Raw genomic sequence first — 22,395 nt, 5'->3', positions numbered from 1 at the left:
AATTCCTAGATAGAGTGTATTGGTTACATTCCCCAGATTGATTAAAGCTTTTAAGAGTCATAATCATTGAAATAATACGAAGAGGAAGGGCTCAATTTCAAACGAGAATACAATGCACCCAACCAAAATCAAACTAAGCTATCATGATATGACATCACTTTTATTAACCTTGTTCAATTATTTGCTCATTTCAAGCCCTAATATACTCTTCAACCAAAGTCATATCAATTAAATTATTCAGGGAACTTGGTCCCTCTGTCAATATTTTACTGTCTCATCTCATCCTACTTTATTTTCATACTTTTTTTTATATTTATAAATTATTTTTAATATGTTTATTCGAATTAAAAAAATTTTTAAATTTTATTAATTTTATTTTAAAATTAAATAAGTTTCTTTCTCTACTCTTAAAATGGATAAAAAGAATTGTTTTTAAATAATTTTTTAACATTTAATAAGGATAAAAAAATAAATATAACCATAGAAACTAGCAAAGTACATTATAAATATAATTAAAATTAATCTTCTTTCTATCTTATAAATAAGATCAAAAGAGTAAGCATTTTTTTCATTAAAATAGTTATAGTTTAATAGTACTTCCTCCATCTTATTTAAAAAGCATTTAATTATTTATTTTAAGTTCCCCCTATACCCTTGTCCAATAATATGGTAAGAAAGAAGTATTAAAGAATTTTTTTAAGGAAATAACTATCTCCATTTTTTAAATATAATGCATTTTTATCTACAACACATGAACTAAGAAAAAAAAATTAAGTATTTTGAAATTAGTGGGATTTAAATTGAATTAATTAATCCTGTAGCACTTAGTTGTCATTCTCCCTCATCTGAATCTTCTCATCATGTTGTCCACATAATTAAGCATATAAACATAATAGTGGGCTAAATTTTAACCATGGGGCTTACCTGTTTATTTCTTATCAATCGCATATTTTGCATCAAAAGCGGTCCTAATTGTTGACGTTTGATTTAACTAAGTGAGGTAATTGAATTAACTTAAGTGATAATATTTTCAAACTTTTTAAAATACTAGAAGATGAAATAAAAAAAAGGTTAATGTAAATTGTTATGCCAACTCTTAGAGTGCTTTATAGAAATGGTTCTAGGATATTTGCGTTATTGTTTTTTACACAACTTCAGAAAAACATTATAAAAAATTAATCAACCAATTTTCTTTTCAAAAGTGTTTTTTATAATATTTTTACCAAACACTGGTTTTACTTTTCCAAAACAGCAATGCTATTATAGCACCTACTGCACAACTGTAACTTTTTTAACAGGCCTAAGATTTTTCCAAACAGACCCTATTTTTTTAAATCAAAATAAATGTGATAAATTATGAACAATAATTCATAATGAAAAATCTTTTCAAGGAAAACAACTTCTTCCCCCAAGTGGAAGGCAAGAAAAGATCGAAACAGGACAAAGAAAACCCATATAATGCTATTATGAGAGACTATTCACAAATATATATATATTTTCATTTTTCGAAATGAGAGACATGTCCTTCAGGTTTGAAAGTGAAGGATGAGAAGTCCCTGGCCAGAGCCATTCAACAAATATGAGGCAGTTCACATTTTACATTACTTTTTATTTTTTGCTATCAACAATGAAAAGTTTATCATTGTCCCTAATCACTTCAGTGGAGTCTATTTCTGCTCCTTCTTCATTTGTCACCATTGCATCTTTTGCTTCAAACCCAAACTTCTCACCTGTTGAAGATGATGAGATCCACAAGAAAAGTCAATATCTTAATTGAACAATTTATAGTAAGAGATGAATTCATCTCTCAAGTTTAAATCATCGAAATAAAACCAATGCATAGTACTTATATAATTCCCAATATACTCTCTGATAAGTATGGGCAAAATACAAGTCCATCATTATCTTTCACTGAATTTGGTTTTTTAAGGGAGAGGCCAAAGAAGAACAAAATCACAAAAAACCAAAGATGACAAAGAAACTAAGACACCATTCTCGTAGATGGTGCCTATAATGTCACTAACACTTGGTGAGACAGGCTAAGATACATATAAATGAGCAGTTCGACTTCTTATACTATTAAGGAGTTCCTGATTAGTCTTCATCATAACTAGATATATTTACCTGTGCATTGCACAAAGTTTAAGGTGAATGATGTTGTTCATGACTTATATATTGATATATTTTCATTTAGATTTAATTTCAAATAATTCAAATTTAAGTCATATAACATGTCTTCCTAAAAAATTTATATATTAGTGTAAGTAGATAGCATATCAATGGATTTCTAGCATGCGCTTTTAGAAAGAAATAAATAACAAATGAGATTGTCTGCTAGCGAGAAACTTGAAGATTTACCTGCAATTCTCTTGAGCTCCTCAAGTGAATCAGGAAACCTTATGAGCCTCCCAGCTTCCTTGCAGTTTTTGTCTCTTCTGTTTATGGGGTGGCCTCTATATATACTCACTCTTGGGAAGCTTGATTTACTACATCTTCCCCAACTTTGCTCCTCTGCTCACCTTCATCTCCCCACATTAAGTTCTCATTGGGTGCGGCCTCCTGTATTGTGATCCGATGCCCGGTCTCGCACTTTCGCAACATTTCATTCAATGCAGAAGCAGAGAAATTATGAGTTTGTATGCCAGAAACATCTGCCCCATTCATGACAAGCAGCTGAACCATTTCCACATGATTCTCTGCCATGGCTACTTCTGTTGCCGTCATACCATGGCGATCTTTCGAGTCCACATTCAATCCTTGTTTCAAAAGCTCACTCATTATTGTTAGGTCATTTCTGTTTGCTGCTGTACACAGGAGATCACCTCCTGTTTGTGGATCAGAGAGGCAAGCAAGTTGGTAGAGGATCCTGAATATGGAGTGATGCTTTGATGCTATGGCATCCCATAAGGCAGTGTTGCCCTTGAAGTCTGCCAATAATTAGAACTTAAATCAACAAATGAATGTGCAATTTACAAGACTTGGTAATGTTTTCTAGGTCTTGCTATATTTCCATGTCATAATTCTATTAACAAACAGCTTAAAAATGCACCTAATTTTTTCCCTTGATGAAATACATTACAATAAGCAGAGCACAATCCCATTTAGTGGGATAAGGCTTTTGTTGTTGTGAAATACATTATAGTGTTGTTTTAGTATGTAACTATCTCTTTTTTGGGGGGATTATTTTTCAGTAAAAGTGTATATAAAATGAATATTGCTATATTGCTTAAAACATATATAACACATGGATTATAACCTCCTTTTTTATATTTTTTATTATTCCAAACATATTATACATATGATTTCAGGAGCTTGAGAAACTAAAATTTTCACTTACCAAATAGAACCGAAAGAAAATTGCGGAGGAACTATGTGAAAGGGGTTAAGAAGACTATACCTCTTATATTTATGTTGCATGCGTGCCTAAGCAAGACTTTTACACATTCTTCATGCCCATTTGATGCAGCTATGTGCTGTGTCAAAGAAAATTGTCGGCTTTGTCAAGTATTTTCTGCCAATTTCTTTCTAAGTTTAAAATTGTGATGATTGCCAGAGTTATTGTGAATGAATAAATCAACCTAATCATTAAACTATCTTATTTGGACTAGTTTAATGTAATTAGGTTAATGATTTGACCTGTGGCAAAATGATTGGAGAACACAATGAAATGACTAATTTTGGAAGATCTATATTGTGGCGCAAGAAGCTGCTGATCTATGTTAACCTTTGCCTTGATTGATAATGGAAAACATAGATTGACTCTCAATTTTGATTGGTATATTTTTTTTATCCTCTTCCTCTCTCTCCATACACATAAAAAGCAAGAAATGAGGGTATGGATATCAGAAAGAAACTTACCAATGGGGTTTTCCCTTTTGAGTCTCCCACGTCAGGATCTAAACCTGCCTTGAGAAGCTCTTCAAGGAAAGCAGCATTGCCTGTACTGGCCACAGTTAACAAGTTCAGAGCCATGTTTGGATCCTCCTCTTCTCCACTCTCTGCCATCAAATCTCTAATACTTAGATCTTTCAGTTGCTTGAAATGCTGCATTTGCATCACATGAACATTGAGACATTTGAATTAAACCCCATGATGACTACAATAAGCCAAAATCAAAGCTCTACCTGAAGGAAATTTTTGAGTATTTGTATATTGTCTTCCTTTTTACTTTGCATTGCTTCTATTAGAGCATTGGTTTTGATCCTCAAAAGCTGTGCGAGAGTTTTGGTTCTATAGGTGAAGTATTGAGGTTTGCAACGAAGTGCACCAACTTCTCCAAACATTTCCCCTGTAAATAATGTCCCTATAATTTTCTCTTTCTCCATTACACAATCAATGATCTCTACTTCTCCTGACACTATGATGTAAATGTCATCTGGCGCTTCATTTTGCATGATGACATCCTCTCTGGGTGGTAGATACTCTGCCTTCATTTTCGCAACCTGAACATCATTCGACACATTAGTCAACTAGAAAAATCATTGATTTATGCCCAAAGAATTATTACAACCAAATTGTAGGTTGAAACAAATCCCTTTCCCAGGAAATGTTCAGATCTTTAAAGAGAGTTCACTTTCAATACTTGAGTAATACCAATAAGATATTTCTGTCATTCACATACCGCAATGTAATTTGATTTCATACTTGGTCATACACTATTTCAAGGCCAAAAAGAAATTATGATCTAAATGGAGAGATGTCATCCCCTCTCACGAGTTCATCCAATCCATTTTAGGACTAAGTATAGTTTCATACCAAGGATAAGAGAATTTCTCTAGAGACATCTTTGAAAAGATAGACTTTCTCCACCGTTGGGAAAAACAAATGCTGGCAGATGCTTGTGCAAATGGACTTTGGTAATTGTTCAATAAGCTGATACTGATTTAAGCTTTCTGCCTTAAATCTCAAACACATATAGGCCAGAATCTGCTCCTTCAACCTAGCAGGCAAGCGATTTCGGCCCACAAAACTTGATGCAGCTTCAATGCTATTTCTCTGCATCCACAAGAATATCAAGCTTTTTTATATTCAACACATGTAGACATACATGCTCTTCATTTATTAAGAAAAAAATAAACCATATGAGAGATAAAAATGTGTATGAATACTTACAAACTCCATAGTATGGCAAGTTCCTTCAACAACAAGATTTGTCATATTACCAATCAAGTAAGCAGTGAGGCCAAGGTTGAAGAGCATGTAGAAAATAATGAATATCATTTCAGCAGTGTTGACAGCGTGGAGGTCACCATAACCAACAGTGGTCATGGTGGTGATGGACCAGTACATGGCTGAGATGTATCTAATCCAAAGGCTTGTCTGTCGAAAATTTGGGATCACTGCCCCAATCCATGTCTTTCCTTGGTGAGGGTATCGGTCGGCTAGTAGATAGTAGAGGCAACCAGCACAATGAACTGAAAATAGTGTAACCTGCACCACAAATTTTACAATTTTGTTTTCATATTCTCACATTTTCAATCAAAAGTAAGCAACTATATGTTATGAGGGGAGGGGGAAGAAGAAGAAGGAGAGAAAATGACTATTCCATTCATAAAACATCCGAAATGGGTAGGGCACAGCACATATACCCTAAACCTGGACAAGTGTCAGGAAGGGTCCCACACTGTCAATATCTTCCTAGAATTCAGCAACATAAGAAAAGGCAACAATAACAGAACACAAAAAGACAATAAAGCCCTTAAGTAAAGCTATAACATATAACAATACTCCCCCCCAAAAAACATCCTTGTCCACAAGGATGGGAGCAGTGGAAGGACCAGCAACATTGAAGTGAGGAAATTGTTGCTTGATGGTTGAAAGATCTTCCCAAGTGGCATCTTCTGGATGGGAAAACTTCCAACGAATGAGAACTTGAGTGACGGGCAAATGATGGCAATTAACTATCTTCCTGCCTAAGATTTCTTCTGGTTCCAACAAAAATTGGGCTTGATCATCAATTGGTGGCAAGGTGGAGTGAAGGGGAACATCCGGACTAACAAATTTTTTTAATAATGAAACATGAAACACTAGATGAATGCGAGTGTGGGGAGGTAAGTCTAACTCATATGCAACAACTTCAATGCATCTCACTACTGGGAAAGGCCCAAAGTAATGGGCAGCCAATCTATGTAGTGAAGAATTGTTCAATAAGTTCTTCCGAAAGGGATGCAATTTGAGAAAAACCATATAAACCACATCGAATTGACGCTTGGAACGATGCTTATTGGCTTGCTACACCATCCGATACTGTGCTTTCAACAAATATTGCTTCAGCAGCTGTAATGTTAGCTCTCGAGCTGTGCAAGTCCTATCAACCATCTCATTAGGGGAGGCACCTGCTATATAAGGTAAGTGGGTGGGAGGAGGCATTTTGTAGACCGCTTCAAAAGGAGTCATCCCAATGGAGGAATGATAGGTATTGTTATACCACAACTTAGCTAAAGAAAGCCACTTAGCCCATTATTTTGGAAAATCACCTGTCATGCAACGGAAATAGCACTCCAAACAATGATTAAGTACTTTTGTTTGGCCATCAGTTTGAGGATGATAAGTGGAAGAAAAATGCAACTTAACATCATACAATCGAGATAATTCCTTCCAAAACTTACCACAGAAAATAAGATCCCGATTTGAAACAATGGATTTGAGGAAACCATGTAACTTAACAACATTATCCATGAATGTGTTAGCAACAGTAAAGGGGTGCTTCAAGGCCATAAAGTGGGCAACCTTAGATAGGCGATCAACAATTACCAAAATAGTGGTCTTGGAATAAGACTTAGGAAGGCCGCTAATAAAGTTTATGGAGAGTTCAGACCGAACATGTTCAGGTATAGGCAATGGTTGGAGAAGTTCGGGTGAAGCTACCAACTCTGGCTTAAAGCGTTGATAAATGGTGCATTGACACACATAATTGCGAACATCTCTCTCCATTCCCTTCTAATAAAAGAAAGAAGCTAATCTTTTATAAGTTGGGGTCATACTTGAGTGTCCGCTAGTAGCATCATCATGAAAGAATTGAAGTAAATCCTCTCTAAGCTTACGATCAGCCCCTACCACGAGTTTACCCTTCCGCTTCAACAAGTGGTGCTGCCAAGTATAGTGAGAGTTGGACAAAGGATCGTGTTCGACATCCTTAATTAGGTGCTGTAATTGATCATCAAGAAGCCAAGAGTTGTGCACTCGATCATATAAAGGAGATATAGGCAGAGAAATAGCCAAACAGCCCCCACTTGAGCGTCTAGAAAGAGCATCAGCGGCTGTATTATCACATCCTTTACGGTAGACCATATCATAGTCGAGACCCCATAGTTTATGAAGCCATTTGCACTGTTCCTGACTTAAATCACGCTGCTCCAACAGATGTTTCAAGGGCAAGTGGTCTGTTTTGATGATGAATTTCCTTCCCCAAAGGTATGAGCGCCATTGCTTGACGACAAAGATGATAGCTAGCAGTTCATGCTCATAAGCGAATAATTGTCTCTTACGATTAGAAAGGGCTTTGCTAACAAAAGCTAATGGATGGCCTTGTTGAGATAAAATTGCTCCTAAACCATGCCCCGAAGCATCAGTCTCAATGACAAAGGTTTCATTAAAGTTTGGGAGAGCGAGGATTGGAGGAGACATCATAGCCTTTTTAAGGGACTCAAAAGCTGTTTGAGCTTGAGGGGACCAAACAAAGCGTTCATGCTTCTGCAACAATGCTGTGAGAGGGCTACAAATAGAACCATAGCTCTTGACAAAGCATCGGTAATACCCAGCAAGACCAAGGAAACCCCTTAATTCCTTGACCGAAGAGGGAGTAGGCCATGAAGCTATTGCTTCTAACTTCTTAGGGTCTGCCTGAACACCATTTGCAGTGATGACATGTCCAAGATAATCAATTTGGCTTGTAGCAAAAGTGCACTTTGAAGCTTTGGCAAACAATTGATGGTGTCATAAAAGTGATAATGTGGCCTTCAAATGGTCCAAATGAGTTTCCCAATTGCTGCTGTAGACTAAAATATCATCAAAGAAGACTAAAATGAATTTTCATAAAAATGGGCGGAAAACTGAGTTCATGAGACCTTGAAAGGTCGCAGGAGCATTCGTGAGGCCGAATGGCATTACCATAAATTCATACAAGCCATCATGAGTGCGAAAAGTAGTTTTTGTAATGTCGCCTTCATTCATTCTGATTTGATGATATGCTGCCCGTAAATCCAATTTAGAGAAGAATTGAGCTCCTGTTAGTTCATCTAGGAGTTCCTCTATAATTGGAATTGGAAATTTATTCTTGACAGTAACCTCGTTCAGCCTTCTATAATCAACACAAAAACGCCATGTGCCATCTTTTTTCTGTACTAAAACTACCAGGGCAGCAAAAGAACTATGGCTTTCTCGAATGATTCCACTATCAAGCATCTGTTGAACTTATTTCTCAATCTCAGATTTTTGCACAGGTCCATACCTACATGAGATTGGATGATTTACAGTGAGTGGAATGGTGTGATCAAAAGCACGGGGTGGGGGCAGGATAGTGGGTTCAGTAAAAACATTTGGGAAGGAGTCTAAAACAGATTGCAGTTGAAGTTGCTAATGTGGGGAAAGAGATAAATTCGGGGATGATTTAACCTGGAGTTGGTGCAAAGCATGAATCAAATAGAGGGTGTCTGTGGGTAGTAGATTACCATATGGAATAGGGGAGCGACCAACAGGATTTGGTGCTTTGCACTCTATGCCATGAAATTGAATGAGCACCCCATCCTTGTAAAATTCGAACACTTGTTCAGTCATATCCATAGTGAACTGCCCCAAGGATTTTAGCCATTGGGCTCCCAGTATCATGTCATACGCCCCAATGTTCATGATTAAGAAGTCAGAAGAGAAAACAGAATCACCTATTTCCCACTCTAAATTGGAACAGCATTACGTGATTAAAAGCTGGTGATTGTCAGCAACTGTGATGTGGAAACCGTGCCTTTCATGAATAGGTAGTCGAAGTCTTTTAGCCATCTTAGAATCGAAAACATTATGAGTGCTTCCTGTGTCAATGAGAATAAGGACCTATTGACGCTTAAATCGCTCCCGTAGACATAAGGTGGAAACACTGTCTCTGCCTTCCATGGCGTTAATAGTGCCCATGGCTTCTTTCGGCTCAATGTCATCTCTAGCATCTTCAAAAGCTTCAAGATCATCTTCGACTAGCAAGGCATAAAGCTGGGAGTCCTTGCACCTATGACCATTGCTATATTGATCACCGCACCAGTAGCAAAGGCCCAGACGTCTGCGTTCATCCATGTCGCGTTTGGAAAGGGCTCTGTGAGGCTTAGAAGAGGCCAACAACAAGGCAGTTGCTGGCGGTCTAGTTTTGGGCTTCTCAAGTAATGGGCCTATGGATGTTGTGCCTTTAGAATTGGGGTCCGACTTCATACTCGAGTGGAATGATAAAGGAACCTGAGAAGAACCAGAAGAGTTTGCCGCCTGAAACGCAAAAGACGCTGTGAAACGATGCGACGAGGATGCTGCGGGGACAGGAGCGTGGTTGTGGATGGCTTTAATGGCGGTGACCTGACGGTGTGCGAGCTTCATTGTGCTGGCGAGGGACCTGGGTTGGAAGCTTAGAATGCTCTGTTGGACATCACTCCTTAGTCCACCAATGAAGCAATTCATCGCAGCATCATCAGGTAAGTCCACCTCTGTCAAAAGCTCATCAAACTTCTCCTCATATTCCTCCTCAATAGAATCCCCCATTTGAAGCTTCTTAATGGCGATCATGGGGTGATCATCTTTAATATCACCGAACTTAATCTCCATCTCCCTGAAATACTCATCCCAAGAAATATTAGACAGCTGCCTCTATTTCACAAAAGCCAAATGCCAATGCAAAGCTCGTTTCTCCAAGTGAACGCTTAGGAGTCGCAGGCGGTGCTCATTAGGCGTGTCATCAACAGCAAATAATTGACGATAACGGTAAACCCATCCTAAAAAATCAGTACCATCAAATTTAGGAAATGAGATGCGGCTGTGTTTTGTTGGGATTGAATAGTGTGAAGGTGGAGTGGAAAGAAGGCCTTGAAATGAACCAAACTGAGGGGGTGGGGTGAAAATTGGTGGTGGGGGTGCGGAAGCTGAAGGTGTCACTGATCTAGATAACTGGGGTGGTAAAAGAGGTGGAAGAGGGGCAGATATGGCTTGGGACGATGGGAAAACTGTAGGTCTGGGGGGTGGAGGAGGAGGAGGTGCATGGGAAGGTTCACTTATTTCAAAGGTAGGGAGGCGAGGGGGTTGAGTGGTCAGAATGGAGAACTTGGCTGAGATGTTTAAAAGTTGGTCTGAGAACTGGGTCAAAGTTTGTTTAATCTCTACTATGTGGTCGGTGTTTTGATGGACTAGGGTAGATTGCATCTCAAGACGATGTTCTAAATCAGTGAGTCGTTCAGTTGAGGATCGTGTCTCTGGCGGAGCCATGGCCGGAGAGCCTAGCTCTGATACCTTAATGTTATGAGGGGAGGGGAAGAAGAAGAAGGAGGAGGAGAGAAAATGACTATTCCATTCATAAACATCCGAAATGGGTAGGGCACAATACATATACCCTAAACCTGGACAAGTGTCAGGAAGGGTCCCACATTGTCAATATCTTCCTAGAATTCAGCAACATAAGAAAAGGCAACAATAACAGAACACAAAAAGACAATAAGGCCTTTAAGTAAAGCTATAACATATAACACTATATAATTAATATATATGTGTGCGCGCGCGCGCGCGTGTGATAACGAGGATTTTATGTAAACAAAGACAGGAAAAGAACTGTTTGAATGTCTTGGAAAATTTAATCTTATCCATACCTTTAGTACCAAGGATAGTTTGTTAACTCTATTAATTGATTTATTAATTTAATTGGAATGAAAATTAACTCATCTTACATGTGCTTTTTCTCTTGATGACTCAGCTCTTTGAAGGAACCTAATTTAGTTACAGAAACATATGCTTTGTATGCATTGTTACATTATCATTTGAGCCTTCACATTTTTGTACTTCAAACGACATAATAGAAGAATGTAACCTATACCCATATCACATTATTTTCAAGCTTATTCATCTGTGTGACTCTGCCCATCATCAACAACGTAATCATAGCATGTATAAAGATTTCAGAAATGGATTGAAATGAAATATGACATACCAAAAGAAGTCTTGTACATCTGACCCAAAAGTAGCTGAATCTAATGTCTTTCTCAAGCCTGACAAAAGAAAGGGAGTGTCTGCTCAGTTCTAAGCACATGGTAATAACAGAATCTCAAATCTTGGGTTTATATATCAAAGGTCAAAGAAAGATGGAAAACCTGGTAAAAAATTGCTTCATTCTTCTGAGTCGCCAAAATCTAAGCATGCCCAGAAGGTAGCAAACAAGGCCTACCTTGCGTTTGCCTGTGGTTAGATAACTTAAAGCCTCATAAGGAATAGTTGATGCTACATCCATCACGAACCAAGTTGACATGTACCTGCCCCGACATAACCAACGAAGTCACTCATGACATTAAAGTCATGTAAATTTCACTATAAGTTCATGCAGAACCCCCCCCCCCCAACTTTTTTGTTAAAAAATATTTAAAAAATATTTTCCGCTTGAATACAGTTTTGATCTATCTGATTTCATAAATAATTTTAGTTTGAGCCTCTTAATTTAACTTCAAACAAAATTCATTTCAGGCCCCCCCCCCCCCAACTCTAAAGTTTGATATTGTAGATTGACTCAAAAAGGCATTAAAACACGAGCTGATCTAATTATATAGCCCTTATTCAATTACACGATATTTATACTTTGTATGCAACAAAAAATTAAAATTTGTTGTTAAATTTTATTATGAGAGAGAGCAGTAAAATGTAATTATTTTAATTAACACCATATCATCTATTTTTAAAATGGGATATCAAAATAAAACTCCTATAAAAATTAGAAAAGCATTAAAGCCTTTTTTATTATGAGGCATAACTTTTCCTAACTTCAAAGAGGCAAGAGGATAAAGAGATGCTTACTAATAAAAAGCTATCAACAAGATTTGAACAGAAAACAATAATAGATGCAGACTAAAACCAACTGAAGTTACGGGAAAAATTGATCATCAATTAATCTGACACTAACGGGCTAGAAATAAAACAAGAAGGAACGAATAGTAATTGAAAAATATATTATGTAAAAATAGATGAGATTTTAATGTTTATCATTGTTTTTTAATATTTTATTTTTTGGAAGTTTGAACTCATGAAAATTTAATTTCCCATGGAGCAATTATAGTTTAAAATGGGCTTGGCCCATTTTTTTTCATCACGCGCACTTATCTTTTTTGACATTTGGGTATGGACCCTATCTTTGGTCATAAAAAATGGACCCAGAATTCTACCAAAGAAAAGGACCCAGAAGACAATACCTTCAGATATTGACACCACAGCAATTTCAGTTGAAAAATTTAGGGAAAATATGAAGAATGTTATTCATAAACAAGAATCAATATAAAATAAATTATTATTAAAATAAAAATAATTTTTTTTTAAATGAAGACTTGTTATTGATCATTATCTGTGAATAATATTGTTCACAAGTTCTTGGATGCGATTCTCTCATAAATTCATCTCTCCACTTGAATGTAATACTTAGTTAATTTGGGCATAACCCTTTCTTTTATTAAAAAAAATTGAAAAATGCATCAATTTTTATTGTCTTTTATCTCAAATTATAAATGAGAGGCTATCAACTGCTTTTACAGGTGGAACAAGTGAAAATAACTCAATATGCAATCAAAGTTAAGGGTTTGAACTTTGTAAATGGTAAATTTTATCTTAGAGGAACATCTGTATTTAAATTTGACAATGCTCAGATATGTATTAATAGGTAATAATACTATATATCAAATGGTTCCATTTTAATACCACTCATTTACAATTATTTATAAATATATAATGTATCCAAAAAATAAAAAATAATGAGAATAAAGATCAAATATAAATTATCCACATAAACACAGTTTTTTGCTTCGCTATATCTTTAATTTGGTTGCAGCAAAAGAAAACGAAATCAATCTTACAAAAATTAACTACTAATACTAAGCAGAGCTAACTTTTTTTGCTGTAAAAAAATAAAATTGAAATCCTATACATATAGATGAAAATGCCTAGCGCATACCACCATGCAGAATGTATCAAATATTTTATTTAAAAAGAGATTTCATTCCAGTCCATTTCTTTCTTTTTGATGGGAGATTCACGACCTCATAATGTAGCTCCTTCACAGGGTGAGCTTTCAAGATTGCTGAATTTTTTATCCCTTTTTTTGAATATGATTTCTGGTCTTAAAGAGAAACAAATGAATAATAATGATCTTGACAATTAAGTGTAATTATTTATTCATAAAATTATTGCAAACCTAACATTCTCTACCGACCGTTTACGGGTACAATAATTAAATCATACAATAATTAAATCATAAAAATAAAAAATGGATGTTAGAGAACAATCATCTCATAAGCAATAATTAACTCATAGGAAAACAGATACCAGTGAATAATGATTAACTAACATACCTCATAGCAATCTTTTTTGAGTCCCTTACTAATAGTTGAGTTCTTGGATCAATAAAAGCTACAAAAAATGTGAGGACAATGTCTAAAGCGAAGAAAATATCAACAACATTGTCCACCAAGAACACTTCCCTATTTGGAGAGCTGTGCAGGAAAGCAACTTCAAAAGGGTAAACCCATGCCGAATACGCCACCAGAAGCACCATCAAACTCTGCCAATACCTGCACATATGATCCATAATAAAGAATATGTATGTATGTATGCACTCATGTACGTATGTATATGTTTGTATGTACGTATACAATGATTGATCTGAGTGATGATTTCACTTTAATTATACTTTATTCTTTCTTTTTATCATGCTTGCAAGCATCATGGTAAGATAGCTCTAATGCTAAAAAAGAATCAATAATTCAAAAGGCATAAATTCCTGGAGAAGTACAAAATCACTTTTATCCCAAACTGTTATAGGTCGGTTGGTTATTAAAAAATTTATGGTGGGCACTAAAATCGGGTACCAAGCTGTTCGTCTGTGTTCATCATGTATATTCAGAAAATAGAAAAGCTATGTCAACTTTTAATATACAGGAACCTCCCCAGTTCTTGGAAATATGTATATTTGGATGGCGGTCGTCTAAACTAAAATTGCTACCTTGCAGCTTAATTTTTGTAGAATTTACAGTAGAGAAGTCCAAGAACAACCCAACTATAAATAACCAAAACTAATTGCTGACACTTAGAACTTATGCTTCCTAAATCATAATATATATAGATGGATAGGTGCTACCTGTATCTGGAATCCATTGGAGATATGATCCACCCTTTAGTTTGTACTGGGTTCCGGTTATAACTAGAAACACCAAGTGGTGGAAGGATGAGCTTTGAAACATTTTGTAGATTGAAAGATGGAGACACATCATCTTCTTCATGATGATCAGGCTTCCCTGAGTGATCACTCTGATGTTTCCCCTCACTTTTCTTCATGATAGAGGTCCAGTGAAGATTGTAACTGAAATTCCTCTCCATTCTATATAGATTTTGAAGAAAAATATGCAACTATACCGGCAGGAAAGCCACAGATGGAGAGACAGAGAGAGAGTTTGTGGGGCTAGAAAAGGTTTCAGAATATCAGGCTTTGGTGGAAGGAGAAAAAGGTTGAATGGGAAGAAGAGCAATGGAAGCTGTGGGTGGTGCTCTGATGATTTTGTACTATTGAGTAGTATGAACCTGAAAAATGTGGTGAGGATATAGCACATTGGATGCCCAACAAAAGATTCAGGTGAACGAGATAAGATCAATTTGAAGTTTAAATTGTGGGGTATATTCAACACTTGGCTTTCGTGTGTGGTTGAGACATCCTTGTGCTCAATGGCCATTCCTCCCCCTCCTTTTTTCTTTCTCTCTCATATAATTCTAATAAATTTTTGTGATGTTACATTTCTCACTGCTCATTCATTAGTACTATTTATTTCTTAATTAACAAAAGATTTATAAGGCAAATATGTCATTCCGAATATTATTGTGTTTATCAACAAAAATCAATCCCAATACAACTCGTTTGAAGTAGGTCAGACTTATAAATTTAGCCAAAGGCACCCCTTATTATAAACATAACATAGAAAGAACTGGTAAAAAAGGTGATCAATCAGCTCCTAAGTTGACCTTCCATTACAAGGTATGGATCAGCTCCCATACATGGCCATATGAATATAATGCAAAGAATATTGTTGCGTTGCTGCGAATACTGTTGGTTTTTACTTGGCACAGTATTTCTACATAATGGGAGAATATATATCTTCATTGTTGTATAACAGCATCAATGTTCCCGCCGGGAGGGGGGGAGAGAGAGAAGAAGAAGAAGAAAGATATAGAGTTTGGCCTAGTTTTAAATTAACAGAGATACATAGGTCTACAAAGGGTCCAGTGGGTATGTAATAAATGACCTAGTTTGACTCAGTTTTACTTAGCTATTTATATGATTTCCAGCATTTTTTTTTATTGGCTTAAGTCAAAAAGACAACGAGCAGAACAAAACATTAATGAATACTGTCACATATTTGAATATTAATTATGCTTACGTTTGGGTATATTGACCAACAATTTGGTACGAACATAATTCAACACCAAACAATGCTAAAAGAGCCTGTGGATTAATGAATAGGATGTTAGATTGATGGAATTGGTGTTATATGTAGAGATGTATAGGTACGTAAATGTTCTTCTACAAAATCTGATCCGCCCCACTAGTACCAGACGTGTTATCAATAAATACTCTCATTTTTAATACAGGACATAGCAATGATGATCAATACATATAATTGGATATTATTCGTTCTCAGATCGTTTTCTTCCTTCTGAACTGCACGCAATAGATACAACCATTAAACTGACATGAACAAGAAAGAGAAAAAAAGAGTACCCTTCCAAGGCAAGACTCTTAATGTTGTGTTCCATCATCATATCTGTGCCAAGTCCTGCTTTCCCAGCAATTGGAACCTCCAGAAAATTCTCATGTAAACATAAATATTGTTAGAAATATCAGTGAAAAAGATACTTGCCGTATTTATTGTATGTTCATAATGAATCATTACCATCATTACAATTCATAAAATCAGAATCATATCATATTCAATATGTCCGTCTCAAACTGTACTAAATATATTCTATATTATCAAATGAAAATTGTCAAATCGTGGAGTGAATACTATATTAGTGTGATTTTCCACATTTCTTAATCCTTTGTACATAAGATATGAAGTTTGCTGGAATAAATGCCGAGCAATGAGATTTAAAATTACTTCATAAAAATAGTTACAGAGTACTTATGTCGAACATCTGAAGGGTGTCTGGACTTCCCAAATAGCAGAGAAGCCATCCATGAATGCATAGAACTCCAATTTCCTACGCTTCACAAAACAATCAGATTGGCACAAAGCAATGTTAACATTGGTGGATTGTAAATGGTGGATTATGCTTTATGGACACAAAACGATAAACAGAAGATGACAAAAAAAATCAGAAGCAACTTCACATTTCAGAGGGTCTTTTTCCCCTTTCTTGGACAAAAAAGAGTGTCATTTTCAACTTTTTCATATTTCAATAATGTGAAACTCTATTGTTTCAAAATTTCTACCTTTTTTACGTGCTTCTGTTTCCCCAAATTCTGTCTCCCAATCAACTTGCGCAAGAAAATAAAGCTAACATCTGAATATATGCAAGATGGGTCAACCAATAATAAATCAACAGAGTACTGGTCCATGAAAGATGAAGGCCTTGTGTGTGTGTGGGGAGAATGCAATGATCATGATTTTTTTTTTAATGCTCTGACGAAATCATCTTTATCTAAAGTGAACATTTAATCTCTTACTTTTAGGGGTATTTTAGATATAACAATAATGTGTAAATTGCAAACAAGAACCTTAGTACTTAAATTCAATTATTATCCTGAATAGTTATTACTAATTTTCGTAAGTCCTCATCTACGTTTTCTGGAGAAAAATATAGATTTTATAAAAAAAATAAAACATAAGAAAATATAAAAAAAATTATGGATCCAATTTCCATTCAGCCATGTTGATCTATGCTAAGTTGGCTTCGTCATAGAGTTCATGGAAGGGTTATGCTTTGTGATAAATTGGATTGTTTGAAGTGTTTGGGATAAGAAGAGATCAGATCGTAGGCGAAGGATACTCTAGGGGTGGCGACGAGAAACGCATCGTTTCATGTAAACTTGACTGCTATGTCTATTTCATTGGACCCAAATCTTTATTTCTGCCCAAAAATATTTTAAGCCAAACACTATATATAGAATATATAAACACATATCTAATTTGAGGATATTCCTTTTGATAACCAATCAAGTTGAAGATGATGACCATTCAACATAAAAATTCTTCTTTTATTTCTTCTTCTAGGGGCCAAAGTTCTATTGCTTTTCCTTCTTTATTATTTTCTTTTTTAAAAAATGAATTGCATGAGGGAAAACAAAAATTATGGCTACAAAGTATTGGTCCCATCCCATGATTTTTAATAGAGAACCGAATATGACAACAATTATTAACGAACATTAAAATTCTCCACTTTCTTCGAACTCGCTACCAATTGGGACAAAAATCAAAGGAACATAATTAAAGTTGGGAATGAAAATTGAAAATTTTATAATTAAAAATGTTAAATTTTGAAAATTATATTTTTAATACGTATATTGGTGTGTGGCATTGTCAAGTCAAATTAAACATTCTCAACGTTACTTAGGGATATATAACTCTTACAATGAGATTTTTTTTTTCCGTAAAAAGTTTAAATATTATTTTTTATGATTGGATATAAAATTTTTAACTTAATTTAGTGAATTATTATTTTTTTATAATTTAATTTTAGATAAATGAGCAAATTACCCTATGAAATTTCGGTTTAATAGTATCATAGATTTTGAATTCATTTTTTGGTACAAATTGGTCTTCCAACTTTTGAAAATAGTGAAATTTGGCTTTTGCTGTTAATAAAAAGTTAACTTTAATTATTAGTTGACTAAAAAATGATAAAATTTTAAAAATTATAAAAAAGGATAAAACCTTACAATAAAAAATTCAAAAATTACATATAAGGACTCAAAATATTACAAAAAAAGGATCTAAGTTTTTCTATAATAATTTTAATCACCTCAACATGACAAGAAAAAAAAATATTTTAATCTTTTGGGAAAATGAAAATAAAATTCTTCCGAAATATATAAATGACAATCTGATTCCTTATGATGCCATAATTTCAATGAAGTTCTAAAAGACTTTTGTGTTAATAAATTTTAAAGTGAAAGGATCACTTTACCTTTATTAAAAATAATAAGTTTCAATCATAATTTTTATTTAAGAAATCAAGACTTTTGTTTTATAAATCAAAATAGTTGAATAAGAAATCACAACTTGTCAAGTGTAATTTCTATTATTAAAAAACAAGCTTCAGTTACAACTTTTGCTTAAAAAATAATAACTTTTATTCTGTGAATCACAAAAGTTGAATAAGAAATCATAATTTATCAAGTATAATTTCTATTATTGAAAAAATAAAATTTTAAAATAAAAAATTCTATTCACAACTTTTGTTTAAAGAATTACAACTTTTATTCAAAAAATCACAGGAATTGAACAAGAAAGTACAATTTATCAATAAGGGTAAAAAGGTTTTTTTTCAATTTAAAATTTATTGACAAAGAAATTCCTTGAGACTTTAGTGAAATTATGACATTTTGAGAGACCAAATTGTTATTTATATAATTTGGAGGGATTTTATTATCATTTTTCTTAATTTTTTTCTCGTCCCTTATATTTTTCAGATTTGTTAATTCCATATAATTGAAAAAAATATGAGGGTGGAAGGAGAAAAACATAGGTTTGTTTGAAACTATTTTTGTTTTAGTGCTCTAAGAAATGATATTGTATAGAACATGTTTTGAAAATAAAAAAATTAAAAATAAGTATTTTTTTATTCTCCCTTATTTTTCAAAATAAAAATTCCAAAACACTTAAAAGATATTTCATTTTCTATTCTGTAAAATAATATTTTTTTGTTTTTTAAAATATTTTTTAAAAATACGTTACCAGACAATTGTTTTTATTTTTTATTCTGAAAAACATAAAACTGTTCCCTGCTGAACAAGCCCATTTTTTTTTCCATATGTCTTGGTGGCATGAGGTTGTTAAAATTATTTAATTCCATGAAAAATATTTTCCTTTTGAGTAAATTAACAGTTTTCAATGGAAATAATTTCTTTTTGTGTTTTCAAAGCTCAGAATATAAATTTTCTTTCAATTTTTGCATGCAAAAAAGACAAAATTAATAAAAATCATTTTTTCTTTTATGAAATGAGTTATTCTCTTAAATTCTATTCTATTATTTGCGGTCTATAAAATTTTAGAAACCCAGACTAATTATTTTAAATTGGGAAATGCACAAAACGAAAGGTCAAAATTTCTGAGTGGAGAGCAATGGACCACAAAGCCACTTGCTTGATTTCATTGATTTTGTCTCCTAAGTTGTTTCTGGCAAGGACACTAATTGATATAGTGGACAATAAATTCTTTCAATCTCTTTAAAGTGTCAAATTTATTTGGCCAAAAAAGTGTCAAATTTATGAAATATTATTTTTAATGAAATATCCCCCTCCATTCCATATTTCCATTGCAGGGGTGTTAAAATTTATATATACACCCCAACCCAAAATGTTTAAGCAAAATAGATAATAATTCTATGATAAAACTATAAAATACAAATCTATTACTCCCTCTGTTGATATAAAGCATTTTTGAGGAGTTGGATGTTTAAAAATATAAGATATTTTTAATATTTTGAGGTGTAATTATTATCTTTTTTTCAAAAGCGCCCCTATTGATGAATGACTTTATATTTATTATAGTGTATTTAATAGAGGTAAATATGAAAGAGATATGATTAGTTTGAAAGTAAGTAACTACTTTATTAAGGGTGAGATTTGATTAAAAATGTTTTATATTTTTGAATGGAGGGAGTATGTCTCATTATATATAGTAAAATTTGAGAACAAAACAAATGTGTAAAAAAATTCTGTTTACACTTGTATTTATTTTACTCACCCCATGTTTGAAAATCATTTTACATGACCCATACTTTAAAAGTTTCAATTTATAAATAATAATATTAACATGTGAAAATTATTGGGTTGTGGATTATAAGTATTTTGGAAATATTATAAAAGCATTGGGGTAACTCCTTGGGTGGATTTTATATCAGTTAAAAAGATATAATTTTTATTTTATATATATATATATATGTTATTATTATTACTTAAAGTTTAATATTTCTTAGAAAGATAATGATTTTTTTACTTTATTAATAAGGCATGTCACTGACTTTTTAGAACAATTTTTTTTTAATTTTCTATTAAATATTGGGGAGAGAAAACACGTTATTATATATATATATATATATATAATATGGACAAAATTAAAAGCTTATTAATTTTTTTAAAAAATGAATGAATTTTAAGGGTTTTTTTTCCTAATGAAGTATGTTAGAAATTACTTATAAATAGTACTGGATTGGATATATAATATAAATATAACTTCTTAAGAAATTCAATTGGAAAACAATATAATCTCACTAATGGGTGAAATCTTCCAATTGATGTTAATGATGTATTGAATGGAATGTTAGATTGACAGGGACTCATAAACTCACGAAATGGTGGCGTGGTCCTCTTTTTAATATGAAACAACTTAAAGATGTCACTGTTTTTTTTTTTTTTTGGCAGAAGAATCAAAAGAATATACATATGCACTTTGATTTTCTGATATTAAAGATTATACTCTCATTATCGAGATCCTGATACCATGTGAAGGACTCATTCAATGAAAGCTTAATGGATTAAATAAATGCCCGCAAAATTGTTTATGATTTATTTATAATATTATGATAATAAAAGTATACATTTAATCTTTTAATTTTATCAATTTCATTTTAATTATTTAACTCTAATGCTGTTAGTTTTATTAATAAAAATGTTAAATGTTTATATAATATTCTTAAATATTAATATATTAAGTTTAATTGTTTAAAATAACGATGATTGGTATAAAAAATATTATTTAAAACTAGGGAACCAAAAATATAATTTATAAAATTAAAGAATTAAATCAAAACCTTATATAAAATTATAGAATTAAATATATACTTTTTCTTTTTATAAATATGTGAGTTCAGAGAAGAGAGAGTACTAAGTATAACATTTATCTCACCATTTATATATTTGTTTAAATCAGGTGAGCTCTTGGCCTCTTTCTCATTGCAATTTAATTCTGCACTCAAGCTATGCTTGCTACTTTCAATTTAAAAAAAAATCATTTAAATGAACTCTTTTTTTTTTTTTTCATGTCCTCTCATTAATTTTTCTCCATCAAAACATGGCTGATAAAAAATTAAAACCAAAATCAAAATTTCTCTTATTTTCTCTTCTCTGTTCTTGATTAATCTCATCACCATTTTTTTAAAGGAAATTTAGTTCCACTTTTTCTCTTAAAACTGGAGCCATTTCATTTTAGATATCTTAATTTAGATTTTTTTTTGGGTCTGAACTTAATTATGTAAAATTAATGTCTTGCTAAAATGGTTGCTTGACCACAAGTGAACTGACAGCACTAAAATCATAATTACAATAATAAAACACACCTAATAAGAAAAAAATTGACTCATAAGAGAAAGAAATCATACTACTAATCAAGACTGGTCTAGTTAGTAAAGACATATATCTTACATAAATACGTGCTCAAACCTGTCCCATGTGAAGACTTTGTTAAGGAATAGTATGCAAATAGTTTTATAAGTGTTCTTTGAATAGTAAAGCCTGCCTTGGTCATTTTATCCAGAAAACAAAAATTAGGTTGGCCTTAGTCATGATGAGTCTCAACCCAGCTCGAATAAACCTTCCTTTTCAAAAGTAAAATAGATAAAAAGGTGCAAAATTGAGAAAATGAAATGGACACAAATTGAAAAAAATTATTTTATAGTGAAGTACTATGAAAAATCCTCAAAAAGAAAATTATTCATGTTGAATATATTAGATCCGTAAAAGATATGCATAGAAGGGCAACAATTAATTTGAAAATGTTTGAGTTAAAATAAAGGACATATATCAAGGATCACTGTTAAGATCTACAGTTTTGAATCGGTTGCGATTTTATTGTGTTTTTTAAGGTCAAATGTAGCCGATTAGTTCATTATACCATTCACAAGCAAAGGCACAAAAATGCAATCTCTGGAAGACAAGAAAATAAAAGAGGACCCACGAGTGCAATATTCAAAACCCCA

The 22,395-nt window shown here is 33.2% G+C and overlaps 1 protein-coding gene across 1 annotated transcript; it reads right to left on the bottom strand.

The window, feature by feature from the left end:
- Positions 1-1,472: 1,472 nt before the first annotated feature.
- LOC129305837 (potassium channel AKT2/3-like) lies at positions 1,473-14,887 on the bottom strand. The gene is given in 12 exon segments (XM_054945982.1): positions 1,473-1,730; positions 2,359-2,514; positions 2,517-2,927; positions 3,398-3,473; positions 3,859-4,044; positions 4,125-4,442; positions 4,756-4,995; positions 5,113-5,430; positions 11,165-11,222; positions 11,325-11,483; positions 13,560-13,778; positions 14,345-14,887. Coding segments are annotated over 12 exon segments (2,502 nt in total). The 5' UTR covers positions 14,584-14,887; the 3' UTR covers positions 1,473-1,608.
- Positions 14,888-22,395: the final 7,508 nt, after the last annotated feature.

Source organism: Prosopis cineraria, unplaced genomic scaffold (assembly GCF_029017545.1).
Source record: "Prosopis cineraria cultivar Desert tree isolate PC_DT_omini unplaced genomic scaffold, ASM2901754v1 PC3, whole genome shotgun sequence".
Classification (NCBI taxonomy): Eukaryota; Viridiplantae; Streptophyta; class Magnoliopsida; order Fabales; family Fabaceae; genus Prosopis; species Prosopis cineraria.
This window is presented reverse-complemented; position numbering and strand designations above follow the sequence as displayed.